The 14,173-nt window shown below is 35.3% G+C and overlaps 2 protein-coding genes across 2 annotated transcripts; one reads left to right on the top strand and one right to left on the bottom strand.

The window, feature by feature from the left end:
* Window positions 1-1,011: 1,011 nt before the first annotated feature.
* LOC135167545 (3-hydroxyacyl-CoA dehydrogenase type-2) lies at window positions 1,012-3,289 on the bottom strand. Its single transcript, XM_064130837.1, has 3 exons — window positions 3,143-3,289; window positions 2,805-2,969; window positions 1,012-1,709 (listed from the first exon to the last, which is right to left on the bottom strand). Exons 1-3 carry the CDS (start codon window positions 3,149-3,151, stop codon window positions 1,116-1,118), a joined length of 768 nt encoding a protein of 255 aa, XP_063986907.1. The 5' UTR covers window positions 3,152-3,289; the 3' UTR covers window positions 1,012-1,115.
* Window positions 3,290-6,761: 3,472 nt separating this feature from the next.
* Window positions 6,762-13,828, top strand: LOC135167544 (cytochrome P450 4C1-like). The gene is made up of 12 exons (XM_064130836.1): window positions 6,762-6,926; window positions 8,244-8,408; window positions 8,484-8,593; window positions 9,556-9,646; window positions 9,863-10,051; window positions 10,474-10,543; window positions 10,610-10,736; window positions 11,072-11,236; window positions 11,316-11,384; window positions 11,753-11,915; window positions 12,800-12,979; window positions 13,512-13,828. Exons 1-12 carry the CDS (start codon window positions 6,866-6,868, stop codon window positions 13,670-13,672), a joined length of 1,551 nt encoding a protein of 516 aa, XP_063986906.1. The 5' UTR covers window positions 6,762-6,865; the 3' UTR covers window positions 13,673-13,828.
* Window positions 13,829-14,173: the final 345 nt, after the last annotated feature.

The raw sequence follows: 14,173 nt of genomic DNA, 5'->3' as shown, positions 1-14,173 counted from the left end.
CTGAACATACTCTCCTGAATCATTCGAATATTCAGGAGAAATTTTTCATACTCAGATTTCCTGATCGATAATAAGACCATCTGCTATTCTCGTCGTTTTCCATTTGTTCTTATTTTTCGGTCCGGATGCAGAAAATATGCGAATTTGTTTATTGAAAAATTTCTTACTGGTGACATAGCCTGATTGGATGGGGTGCAGAAGAAGTTATCTAAGATCCCCGATAAACTAGCCAAGGTAACTTACGAGGAGACGATGTGCCTCTGGTTGCCGATCCTCAAGGAGTAGAATCGAGAATTGAAGCTGGTGGAGACCTTCGAGGCCTTAAATTTCGCTCACAGCTGTGAAGGGATTGGGAAATGATTTATCGTAAATGAGTCCTCGAGATATCGGGACGGGACATAAATTTTCTACCCCCACAGATTGTCAATGATTGGGATTCCCTTCCACAGGAGGTAACAGAATCCTTGGTGGTGGGATCTAGGATGAGGCTGAGGAAATTATGGCGCCTGAGGGTTGAGTGATGTCCAGGAATATGTGGAGTCTGGTGTGGCGGATGTTGTGGATCGTTGGTGTTGTTCTGAGGATACGTTGTGCACATATTCAGTCGTTTCTATATATAATTGTTTTTTTACGTGTTTATATGGATTTTTGTAAAAACCACCCCTGTATTTTCTTCGTTTACCCTAATTTGTATGAGATGGTACATTTCTGTTGTTTCTCAAACTGCTAATGATAAAAAACGAGTATTTCATTTCGATAGAAAAGAAAATAGTGTCAAAATAGTAATAGTGTCATTTACGTTTTTTGAAAACTGTCAATTTTATGATTTGTATATGCAGAGCCCTGTCAAGGCTAATGACTTCTACGTTCAGTAATAGATTCAGTCGACCGAATTTATTTGTTTTTAGCCGAATATTAAAGTAGTCTGATACTTGTAAAGACGCTCTCATTTCTGTTACATAAAATCATCTTTTATTTTGTCATCTATCAGTTGAAAAAAATACAAATTGATTGCTTGAAAAATAATTGCTCAGCTCAATCTATTTATTCATTTTTAATAATATGGAAAATAGTATCAAAAAATTCAACAAGGCAATTGTCAACTGTATTTATATTTATGGCTGCATGCGAAGGGCTCCATCGAGTCTGATCGTCTCTCCATTCAACAATGGATTCAGTATGATGGACTCAACCAACTGGGCATATTCCTCAGGCTTTCCAAGCCTCTGAGGGAATGGAATGCTCTTAGATAAGAAATTACGAACTTTGTCAGGCAAATTCTGAAGCATTGGAGTTTCAAATAGTCCAGGAGCTATTGTACAGACTCTGATTCCTTGGTTAGCGAGATCACGGGCAATGGGCAGGGTCATACCCACAACTCCAGCTTTGCTGGCTGCGTAGGCTGCCTGGCCAATCTGACCATCGAAGGCTGCAACACTCGCTGTATTGACAATTACACCGCGCTGTCCATCCTCATTGGGTGTGTTGACCCCAATGAGCCCCACTGCTAGACGAATTACATTAAAAGTGCCGATTGTATTCACTTGAATGATTTTTGAAAATGTCTCGATGTCGTGCGCATGATTTTTCTTGTAATTGTAGACGCGAATGGCGGTTGCTATCCCGGCAGCGTTCACCACTACGTCCAATCGGCCGAATTTCTCTTTTGCTATTTCCAGAGCTTGAATGATGTCTGTCTCCGATGTTACCTGGTAAATTAGGACGTAATGAGATTCAATTATTCCCGCGGAGGAGCAACTAAACAAAGTTTTGTGGAGGGTGACCTTAGGATGTGCATGGATTCTAAAATAGTTTTATGACTTCTAAAATGTTGCAATTATACGTATGAAAATTTATTACGAAAAAAAGAGGACTATTGTACTTTACCATACATGAGGAAAGATTCTTTTCATTATAAATTTAAATACTTTGAAGATAATAATCGAATATTTGCCTCCAGTCATGCATATTTCAGTAGGAAAGAGGTGAAACGAGAGTAGTTGATTTATTTGAGCTGAGTTTTCCAATCGCATCTCCGAATCGAAGAGAGGTAGCGCAATTTTTATAAGAACATTTTTTGTAGCAGTCAATTCGCTTCACATAGAATGTTATAATAGAAATTTTGCTATCTACCCTAGATTCCGAGATATTCATAAAAAACTATTTAAAAGTCAAAAGTGACTTATCTCACTTTACCACTTTATATAGACTATCAAATTGGAAATTCAGTGGCATACATTGATTAATTTTCCGACAGTGATTAATTGCTGTAGTTATTGCACACAGTTAGATAACTCTATGTAAGATATCATAGGGTCTTCATATCTAGTTGATAAAGTTATCCGATTGATTGTTCCAATGCACATTGCTACACCTATAAACGCGTTTCCAACTGAGGTTTGTCAGACACACCAGATTCTGTTATTTTTTTCTGAAAATAATTCTTGTTGAATAGCTCCTATCAAAAATCGTAGAATAATTAATGGGATTTGAACAGATGTCTAAGGGAAGTTTTGCTCATGGAAGAGATAGCCCATAGAAAAAATAGTTCATGTACTCTTAACACTCTTTTGATCATTGTAGACGGAAAAAACGATCAGAGAAAAATATTCCAGCCATCAAAGACGTGTTAAAAATCCCCAATTTAAGAAATGAATATTGACATTTTTCTTCCAGCATTCTTTTTTTTTTCCTGGTTGATTTTTTCTGGAAGATTTTTTTATAGATCTTTTCTTTCAGGAGCTATCTCTTCAGAGACTCTAGTTTAATTGAGTCTTGTATATATTAGGGAAAGTATTTTTTACATCCACGGGTGTGAACACAGCATTCTCTCCAAGTTCCTGCGCTACTTCATTGCCCTTAGAGATGGGTAAATCAGCAATTACAACTTTTCCTCCATTTCTCACAAATCGCTGGGCTGTACCACGGCCAAGGCCAGATGCACCTCCGGTAACCAGTGCTACGACGTTCTATGAAAATCATGAATGAAAATAAATGAAAATAAATGACACAGGAAAACATTACAATTCTATAACCCGTACAAGTTGTGTTAACCTTTGGTCCACGTCCCGGTGTCTTATCAGCGATTTTTTGCATGTTTTTTTATCAATGGAAAAATCATCATTTTGAAAAAAAATCTTACCTTCAGCATAGTCGACGAGATTTAGTGGAGATCTATCTGATAAATAAACAAAAAAATGAATCACTTAAATTATGCTTCAGGATGACAAGACGGTATACAGTGGTCTCGATAAACCGGAGTGAGTAGGAGTGGACTTCGCTTTTTCTACTTCCTTATGCTCTATACGCAAGCGGCTTCAATATACAGACGTGATAATTCAACAAATTTTAATGGACTTTGCACTCCGCCATATGTTTTGTTGTTGGTAATTGTCGAGGGTGGCGCCCTCGGAAGGAGACGCGCGCGGTCATTGTCGCTCGAAAATTTGAATGACGTCAATTATCTTTCGTAGAATTAGAAGAAAAACGTCGGAAGATCGTGACGTTTTTTTATTGTCGTCACTAGTTTTGTGACAATCTTGACGACAAATACGTGAAATGAATATTAGTTTTTCTGTGGCAGTTTGACTTTTTTTGCTGCCAATAATAATTACTAGAATTACGTCAGTTGGGAACGGTGGTGAGTTTCGCACTGACACGGGGGGAGAATAGAAAAATTTCATTTTGGAGATTTTATCTGTTGAATTATGTAAATTTTCCGTGATTTTAGAAAATGGAAATTTTTTAATGAAAGTTGATTTTTAATTGAGAAAGGGTTAATTAATTTCCTCTTAATTAACTACAATGGAATCTTAATTTTCTATCATATTTCTACGTTTTAAGGTCTCGACAATCTTTGTAGACCATTTTTCAAGAGATGTGTGTGTGGGTGTATGTGTATGCGTGTGTGCACCAGAGTATGTATCCAAATTTTCGTTAAGGATTTGTTAATAATAAATTACACGCTCGATTAATTTTTGGAATGGACTAGTCCAGTAGTAGTTTTTCCGTTTTTGGAAAATCTTCAATTTAAAAAAAAATTTTTTTTCTTTTCATTTCTCCCATATTTTGCTTTTGAAATTCTTGTTAATTCCTATTTAAGAAAGAACATATCCATAAATGAACATCGTAAACGTCGACTCATTTCGTATTTCATGTTCATCAACTTCATATCAATGAACATCGTGCGATTCAAAATTCGGATTCACTCTCGCTACGGAACTGTTACCGATTTTTTTCGGAATATTTATTTTCGTGTAATCAAGTGAGAAAAAAAGAATAGTACATTACGGAACAAGTACGATAAATCGTTCGGGAGTTTTCTCATGACACGAGTTGAAAATATCGCAAGTTTTTCGTGTAAAATTGGATATTATGAGGCGAATAAAGGGTAAATAACGTACGCGCAGAGATGTGAAATTTACTGTTGCTTGTGTGGAATAATGTAAAAAATGTAAATAAATAACAAATGTAATTCAGTTTACCTCCCGGAAAAAAATTGAAAAACAGTTATTTCAGAATAGTAAGAATTTACTTGCGTAGAAGTTTGTTTTTTTTGTATGTGTAACTCAGTTTTTAATGTAAATTAATTATCATTCTTCACATATCAGCGTATTTCTCTTCCTTCACAAGTAGCTCTCCTGATTAGTATATAATATATAATATATCATATATAATATATCATATATAATATATCATATATAATATATCATATATAATATATTACTGACTTTACTGACTTTATTGCCGTTAGACGGTCCTCATAAGTCTAGAGGTGTAATCAGCCTTCCGGCCATTTTACACCCTGCCTTTAGGCAGCTGTCTAGTCGCTGGCCTCGAGTATCTGTGCCCTACGCGCTAACTCATACAGCCCCTTGATACCGTCCCTGTCGACATGTATATCTATGCACGCAGACCCAAAAACGTCCCATCTGACTTCATCGAGCCCGTGGCATCTTGCGCATAGGTGAAAAGGATCCTCCTCCGTCAACTCGCATCTTTTGCATAGGGAGTCAGTCCCTTTGCCTATCCTCGATAGGTACAGAGCCAGGGGCCAGTGTCCAGTGATAAGCCCCACTCGGAGCTTCCACCCAAAACCCAAAACGGACTCATCGTACCCCGTAAATCCTCTGTTTGAGCGGCAGTATCCCAACTGCCGAGGGGCTATTCATTCAAAAATTCGATGACACAGTGATTGCTGATTTCATCTGATTTCGAGATGATTTCAATGATTTCTTGAAATCGTTGATTTCATGTGATTGCCAGGGATTTTTTTCCGGTGATTTCACGATTTCAAATGATTTCATATGATTTCAAGTCTTTAATGCGAATGGGGCAGCAAGGGCGGCGAGGGCTGGTAGGGGAGATAAGTTGGATTCAATTAGATCTCCGGATAAAATACTAGCACTAGCAGCAGTTATATCCAAGTCATGTAATGACAAATACAAGGAGAAATATGGCAATCTTTTTCAATAAATCATTTATTCAACATAGTAAAATAAAGTATATCTCTGACATACTGAACGGAATTAAACTAAATGAAATAAAATCTTCACGTCTCAGTAAAGGACAAACAATTTAGAACTAAAAATATTTGACAACGTCTTTATATATTTTCTCATCAACTCGGAGACCATCTTTGGAAATGACTGGAGAGAAAATTGTTTGACGGTATTGACTAATATTTATATAGCCATGAGTAGTCATTGGCTGCATTTCAAAAATCTTTGTTTCTTTAAAATATACCAGGTACAAAGTACACCTATTTCTTTAACATTACCCTGTACACGAGCATATGATCCTGAGAACTCTCGAGATTTTATTCTTCTCCCATCCAAATAAACAAAACTCAACACCAATCCTAATAAACAAGTTTTATAATTCACTGATTTCATGTGATTTCACTAGCAGTCACCTGAAATCGATGAAATCCCAGAATTTCTCTGATTGCAATTAACTTCGACCGATTTCATGAGATTTCATGTGATTTCAAACATGATTTCAGCCCGAAGTGACACAGTGTTTTCACGAATGAATAACCCCTCGTCAACTGCACCTACACTATTTCGCGAAGACGAATGAAAGATTCCCAAAAAATTTAATCACCCAGCTCGTTAATATTTTGACCTAAGATGTGGTGATTTTCCTGAACCCAATAGACAAATTTGACCGAATCTGAAACCGCGAGGCGCGTCAAATATTCGCAAAAACTAACCTAATTAAACACAGTTAAATTTTGGGAACCCTTACTTAACCACGATATGTGAAACAAGAAAATGGAGGCGACAATACTATTGAAGTCGAATTCCCCCCAAAAATCCCTTTTTCAAATTCATTCAACCCTTGACTCGACTGGATCATTCTCTTCGCGTACTTACAGTAGACACAAAAAAAATGTAGGTTTTCGTCAGATTCCGCGGTGAGCGAAGGGATTTCCTCAGAATTCTTTACAAGTTCTAAAGTACTCTAATACATAATGTACAATATATAATATAAAAGTGCAATTTTTTGTTTAACGAACGTCTTTAAATCATGAATAATCAGGTCATCTGTCACTAATTTATTCGTAGGTGATACGCACAAGTGAAACTTGAAATGTGTAAAAAAAATTCGACACATTGTTCACACCAGTTATTACAACTTTTTAATAATCATGAGCACTGATGAGTCATGATATATACAAGTCTCATAATCCCTCCTCGAGTCTTCTGAAGTTGAGGTAGGGGTTGAGATTGATATAATTGGATATCGTTGGAGAGTTATAAGAATCAGGGTAACACCGCTGATCCTTCGGAGCATGAGCGATCAGTAGTGCATTCACGGTTCATTTACTATAGCCTGACTGGTTTATTATTAACGAACGAAAATGGGCTGGATATTCCTCGCGACTAATTCTGCAGTGTCCTTCCTAAATATGTTGTCACTCGGTGAGTCTCGGATCATTCTCCGAAAACCAAATGTGTTTTTTAAAATATGGATTCGTGTTAATTATCAATCTTGCACTTGATGAATACGACTCTGACTATGTTCGTTGCTGGTTCCGGTAAATTTTGTGATTTTCAACGTTTAACTATTTTGAGAAGTTTAAAATTCTGTTATCGAGCGTCGGCGTTGTCTAATAATTTCGAAAAATTTGCTTTTTTGCGGAAAATGAACATGTGAATGTGGAGCGCGGGTGATTAATTTTATGTTAGAAATCAATTACATTGATTATCTTAACGACCAGCGCCGTTTGTTGAAGTTTTAGAATATTTTAAACTGAGAGAAAAATATAATTTTCAAATCATATTTTTTTTTAAACAAATAGATAACAGAAATTTTCATTAGAAAATCTGCTTTCAATTCTTGCTAGAAGAACATTTAATTGGCAAAATTATATTTTTCTCTGAGCAGAAAAATTTTTGTATTTAGAAAGTTTGGAAAGAAGTCGCGGTTTGTGTGCTATTATTACCGGGTCATTTATACAGGTTATTTTTCAATAATTTCAATGTCAGTTGTGTTTAAATTTTTCAAGAAATGTAGAACGTTCAGGGCCATAATATTGTGAAATTGCGATACAATAAATAGCGCCGGAAATAGTGACGGAAAATTCCCATAAAGTTTTTAAATCTCTACACGGAGAGGAAATTCCCAGAAAAATTACTATGCCGTGCACTAGAATTCTGTAAAGTGTTTTATTCATATATAAAAGTTCTTATCGATACCATAAATTTTGTAATTAATGATTTGTGGCTTCTTAACATTTACGAAGCAGCACTATAAAATTTAAAAGTCTCTCATTTTTTATTTGAGTTTAAATAAAAAATTAATAGAAACTCGTTAAAAATTATTGTCTAGATCAGTTTATTTTAGTGTATCTTCGTTCACTTTTTACTATGCCGTTAGCAATTTTTCGTTAAGTCATTGTGATTGGTGAACGATGAGAGCCGATGATACCCGATTACTGCTGACGTAGGACTCCGTCATGGGATCTGTTGCTCAGCCATTTAGCGTCCATCTCCTCCTGGCCTATGCGATTTTGAATTTTTACGAGGCCGATATAAAAATGTACCTGAGCTGATAAAGAAATTTTACTACGCGGCAGAGTAATTTTTCTCGGGCCGGCATTTTGCGCCGAGATCGTAAGCCAGTCTAGTCATTTTTATTGAAATCACACAATAAAATTTCCTAGATTTTTCTGTTCGTGTAAAATTACTGGAATCACTGGTTTACTGGATTTTTGATGGGTTTGTTTTTGCTTTCAGGCGGTTTAGTCGCTACCATTGTGGTATTATCGATCATCCGCTATTGGAAAGACATCAATGAGTTCATGAAAGTTCGGAGGGAACTACTACGATGTTCGTCGTCATTACCTGGGCCCCCGCGAATCCCATTTTTTGGAAATGCACATCAATTCATTGATGCCGCTAGTATGTGCGATGTGGAAGAAATTTAGGGTTGAATTCCTCGGAAATGTTTTGATACAGGATGATTTACTGTTTTAGAAGCGGTTTTGATACTTAACCAAATGAGTCGGGACATGAATGCCAAAACGTTTGTAATTTGGTTGGGCCCGATGATGAAAGTTGTCGTCACCGATCCCAGGGATTATGAAGTAAGTTAGTGTAAATACGTGAGAGATGCTTCAAGATCGATTATTTAAATTGATTGGAATAAGTTTTTCATATTAAAAATCTAGAGTATCACCTTGATCTCATTCATCTCGAACACACTTTTTATTTTAATAAAATACATAATGAAAAACTCGGTCCTTGTCTATACTTCTGACTGAAGTCCCTCGGACGATAAAAACATTGAAGAAATCGCATTTTTTTCTAATTTGCATTTTCCTCGGAATAAATTGCATTAAAAGTTAGTGTCAGTTTTTGACAACAAAAAAATCGTTATTTTCAAAATGAATTTCTTGAATGTAATTTTTCCCGGATTTTTGTCTGTACACATAGAAAATTTTTTATTGAACATTTCTATCAAAAAAGGTCTGAGATGAGGAAAATTTTCAAGTACAATTCAACCGAAATTCCTATGAACTTTCGAAGAACTTGAAAAGAATTTCTGAATCAATTCAGAAATTCTTCTGAATCAATTCAGAAATTCTTCTGAATCAATTCAGAAATTCTTTTCAAGTTCTTTGAAAGTTATTTTCTAAAGGTATTTTCAAGTTCTCTGAATCAATTCAGAAATTCTTTTCAAGTTAAGAATTTTTCATAATTTTTCATAATTTTTTCTAACCGGTTGTTGTATACAAATTATTGTATTGAAGGTTTTCAACAGGATTTCCTCAACCTCAATCTGTAAAAGTCTTTTTCACTAATTTTCTGGATTAGACTAAAAATTAAGCGAAAAAACTTGGAAAATTTAAGCCGAGGAACTGCTCTGAAAAATATCTGAAGAGCATGAGTTGCATAGAAAAATTGAATTCTATTGAATATTTTCAATTGAACATTTCATTAACATCGTCCCAAAAGTCCCACAAAAATCACTCAAAATTTAATAGTGTTATAACGAACCTCTGAGTCCCCCTGAATTGATTTGTCCTGCATAAATTTATCTTCGTAGATTATAATGGCAAGTGCAAAAGCATCTGAAAAGGACAAGGTCTACGATTTCATGGGACCAGCGGTTGTCAACAGTCTTATAAATGGAGGAGGTATCGTATTTTCGAAAAAAATACTCAAATGCATGCAGTTCAATGTCATTTTAGTAATATTAATTTTATTTTAAAAAATCATAAAATACTGAGTTGAAATTAAGAGTATTGTTGGTGTGCTACTTATTCTGATTTTTCATTATTCATAAAAATAAAATAAAGTGTATCCCAATGAAAGTCTACCAATTTTGTATTGTATGAGTTTCTTGTTTCCAGGACCGACCTATCGTGCACACAAGAAACTCGTGGTGCCACTGATAAATGGAGGAAAATTACTGCCAGAGCACATCAAGCAATTCAATTTACATACAAAAATTATGGTAAAGAATATGGCTGAGCGAATAGGAACTGGACAATATGATATTCATGATACGATTGTTCCATGTGTAGCTGACATTGTGTTTGGTACGTAATTACACGATAAAATTTCCGAAAAAAGTCAACCACATTTGCCATAAAATGTAATTAGTTTTCCCCATAAAGCAGTCTATGAAGCTTTTCCGTGTCAGCACGTCTCGCTATGATATCTTCAAGTTTTATTATTTACTTTTGCCAATTTTGTATGATCCCGCTCTTTAAATTAATACATTTATTTATAACGAAGACAAAGGCCCATATCCTTGATAAACTGTTATCATATTGTGATTTGGAATTTGATTTTTTCTATTTAAAACAGATATAACTACGGAATTATTCGATAGCAAAAAAAATAGCAGAATTTCTTGTGCCAAATTACTCTGGTCCTGTTTGTTTAACGATTTTTTAAAACCCAATTAAATATAATCCTATCCTCGTGTGATTATGGGGAACTGATTATTTCTGTTTAGAAACAATATTTGGCGTCCCTGGGGTTGCTCAGCAGGGCAAAAGGAATATTCTGGTGGATGAAAGTGAAAGGTACGTGCTATCAACCAAATAATTATTCAAATTCACCCAAAAATTCTAATACAATTATGTTATCAGGCTGTTGCATCTTATATACAAAAGAATACTTACATTTTGGCTGTGGCCGTCTATGATCTTCTTTCGTACGTCAACCGGGAAACAGCTCTCGCAGATAGTGGCACAAAGTCATCGATTTGTAGATGATGTAAGATTATTAATTCTGTACAAACACTATTTCGTAATGTATTGAGCTATTTTACTGATGTGTTAATTTAGAAAACTGGCGTTTTCACCGAGCCTTTAACGGTTAATTAGATTAGGATTAGCTCTACCATAGTAACTTATCGATTATTCAGGGAGACACAATCGGCGATCAATGAATTGTCAAGCCACAAAGTGAATTGATCGATTTAACAATTAACGGAATCATCAGGGATCTGGAAGGTTGTAAATAGGCGGTAAAAGGGGGCAAACAAATTCGTTATTATTTGCGGCTCTGTTATTTCTTTAATGCGAACAATTCTTCAACAACTGTTACAGATAATAAGCAAAAAAAAACTTGAATTGATGGAGATGATGCGTCAAGGCATAGAGCCAGATTTGAAGAAAAGTGCTGTACTCGATCAAGTTCTTTCTCATATGCTCAAGACAAAATCTTGGACAGACGAGGAAATGCGATACGAGATGGTTACGCTTTTCATTGGGGTATGTTTATGTCGTAGAAAATACAGTAGACCCAGTTATTAAATTGAATTAATTTTTAAATAATAATTATTTTTTTTAGTCCCACGATACGATTGCTGGAATGAGCTGTTTTCTAGCTTTGGCACTTGCTATGCATCCTGACATACAGGTATGAATTTTATTAATTTTTTATTGATTTTCAATTCAAATATCTTTAATTTTGTCATTTAAAAAAAAGATAATGTTAAGACATTGAAAAATTAGTCTCCAGATTCTACAGACAAAGCTTCAATTAAAAAAGTTGTTTAAAAAAATTAAATGCTATTCAACTTTTCGATAGAATATTTTCTATCGAACATTTTAACAAAGTTCGTTAGAAGTTAATGAAAATTTCACTAAAAACTTCTTGCATTCGTCAGATTTTTTAACTAAAATTTTGTACGTTGACTGTTGATTTCAATGTCTATTGAATTCATCAGGTTTGACGGATAATGACTTTGTAGTTAAATTTTTTGTGAATGATGATTTTTGATGCAGAAAAAAGTCAGAGACGAGCTGCAGGAGGTCGTGGGGGCGTCTGACTTCACTGAGGAGAATATAGCAAATATGAAGTACCTGGATATGGTGGTAAAAGAGACTATCAGACTCTTTCCTGTTGGGCCGGTGTTAGGGAGGCAGATGACTGGAGATTTGAAACTGGGTACAGTAAATTTTGTAGTGTACAAGTGAATTGTAATGTGGGATGAGAATATCTTGAATACTCCAAGAGAAATCGAACCATTTTTGCAATACAAATGGATGCGTTGACTAGGTGTTAATCAGTCGATCGATGCTCGAGTGCGGGTCGATAGACAGTCGATTGCTACTCCCCAGGTGAGAAATGTTCATCTTCACGGCGGAAATAGGTAGATCCAGGACTGGAGATCGATCCTGGAACACCCAGCCCGAAAGCTTTCCGATTTTTCCCAGATGATTCAGAGAAAAATTATGGAACTGTCAGGAAAAATTTTCTACAGTCACATTATCACGGAAATGATACTTAATTGTTATTGAACATTTCTCTCCGTGTGATCGATGGTTATTCGATTTCTAGCCGATCCTCAGTCCATCAATTGAGCAGAGATGGAGTAGTCATTGACTGGCTGGACAACTTCACCCCACTATCCAGTAATCCGTCAGGGGATGAATCGATATTGTGATGATTTTTACAACTTCAGACAATTGTTGCAACTTTATTGTATTTTCAAATAGATTAGTATAATTTGGGTAAATTATCCATCGATTTCGGTGATAATCGATCGCAATTGATTGCAGGAGTAAATTTATCTAACTTTCCGAAGATCCAATTAAAAAAACTTACTGAATTTAGATAATCAATGTTTTTTTTTTTTTGCAGAAGTGTAATTTCTTTGCGTTTTACTCCTACTCAGTAACTGACTACATCATGATTTATAACTTTAATTTGAAAAAACCAATCGATAAAATACTGTCGAAACTGACATTACGACTTCCCCAGCCACCGAATTCCTGTTCCAAGATCTGTAATGAAGACTCACCACAAAATGTTTGTTTCTTTTTATTTAGCCACATGTACCTTGCCGAAGGGTGCATCAATATTTATGTTGCCCTACATAACTCATCGCGACCCCATGTACTGGGTTGAACCCGAGAAGTTCATGCCAGAACGATTCTCTGCAGAGAATTCCGTTGGAAGACATCCCTGGGCATACGTACCCTTCAGTGGTGGCATCCGCAGTTGTCCAGGTAATATTAGTTCGATATAATCTCGTAGTAATCAATTATAAAATCAAGTTGTGGCACGATTTTTTTGACAAAGAAATCATGAAATAAAATGGGACGAGGGGAGGGAGAGGAACAAAATGGAGTGTATGAAAAACATGGAATTGTGCGAAAAAAAATATGAAATGGAATTCAAACAATTTCCTGGTCTCATCAAATTCGAGCTGAAACGTTATCATTCGGTTGTTCCCTTAATGATAGTAATTAAAAGACCAGATGGTCATAGTGTGGTATTTTCCTCGTAAGGTCAGACTAGGGGTCGAAAATTAAGACACTTAAATTACAAAAAATGTAGGAATAAAAAATAAAGGGGAGTCAACTTATGAAGGTTCATGTGATAATGGATTGAGAGATCTTTAATGTTTTATAATCTCTCAGTTTTTCAATATTTATTGACATCATGACAATTAGTATCCGATATTTTCCATTGAATTTGTATGACGATAAACAAAAAAATTCTTAAAAATTTCAATTCTATAATTTTAATTTCCTCTAGGTTCGAAATACGGCATGATCTGCATCAAAACTATCATCTGTCAGATGCTCCGGCATTATGAACTGGATACCACTGTCGCATATGAAAATCTCCATCTTCACGCCCATATATCAACCCGCTGTGTAGACGGATACCCCATAATTTTGAAAAAGCTCAAGTAGTTGGAGGAAGATGTTATTGAAACGTACCTTTGTGAATTTTTTTTAAGTATGGAAATCACATATGAATGATAAATGAGATTATTGATAATAATTTACCGTAACATTGTCAACTACATAATTGTTTTATCAATAAATGTGTCCAATGTGAAATTCTGATTTTAGTCTCACAATGTTATCCCTAAAATTCAATCAAAAATATCTTGAGTCTTTTTGTGTTTCCACATTTTCAAGGAAAAATGTTACGATAATATAGTTGTGACAGAACTACATTCTGCACTATCCCAGATAGTCAAAATCCGGACTACTGCTTTGCCACTGTCGACGGCAATGGTAGCAACGGTCGACAGTACGTCGACAGTGTCAATGGATGAAGAATTTCGATGAATTATTTAATGCTCATAATTATTGGAGGAGTTCAGCCAAAGTTATAGATAACATAATCATTGTTGGATTTTTCATAAAATAAATAAAGAACAAAAGTCAATCTTATTCTCTTCTGAG

The sequence above is a fragment of the Diachasmimorpha longicaudata genome, chromosome 11 (genome assembly GCF_034640455.1).
Source record: "Diachasmimorpha longicaudata isolate KC_UGA_2023 chromosome 11, iyDiaLong2, whole genome shotgun sequence".
Classification (NCBI taxonomy): Eukaryota; Metazoa; Arthropoda; class Insecta; order Hymenoptera; family Braconidae; genus Diachasmimorpha; species Diachasmimorpha longicaudata.
The sequence above is the reverse complement of the archived record's forward strand: the minus strand, read 5'-3'. Positions and strand labels throughout refer to the sequence as shown.

Coding starts and splice junctions, on each gene's coding strand:
- LOC135167545 (XM_064130837.1), bottom strand. Junction 1,710..2,804: donor CTGTGTTCACACCCGTGGAT/GTAAAAAATACT, acceptor CTAATTTACCAG/GTAACATCGGAGACAGACAT.
- LOC135167544 (XM_064130836.1), top strand. CDS start 6,866: ATGGGCTGGATATTCCTCGCGACTAATTCTGCAGTGTCCTTCCTAAAT. Junction 9,647..9,862: donor CAGTCTTATAAATGGAGGAG/GTATCGTATTTT, acceptor TCTTGTTTCCAG/GACCGACCTATCGTGCACAC. Junction 10,052..10,473: donor TGTAGCTGACATTGTGTTTG/GTACGTAATTAC, acceptor ATTTCTGTTTAG/AAACAATATTTGGCGTCCCT.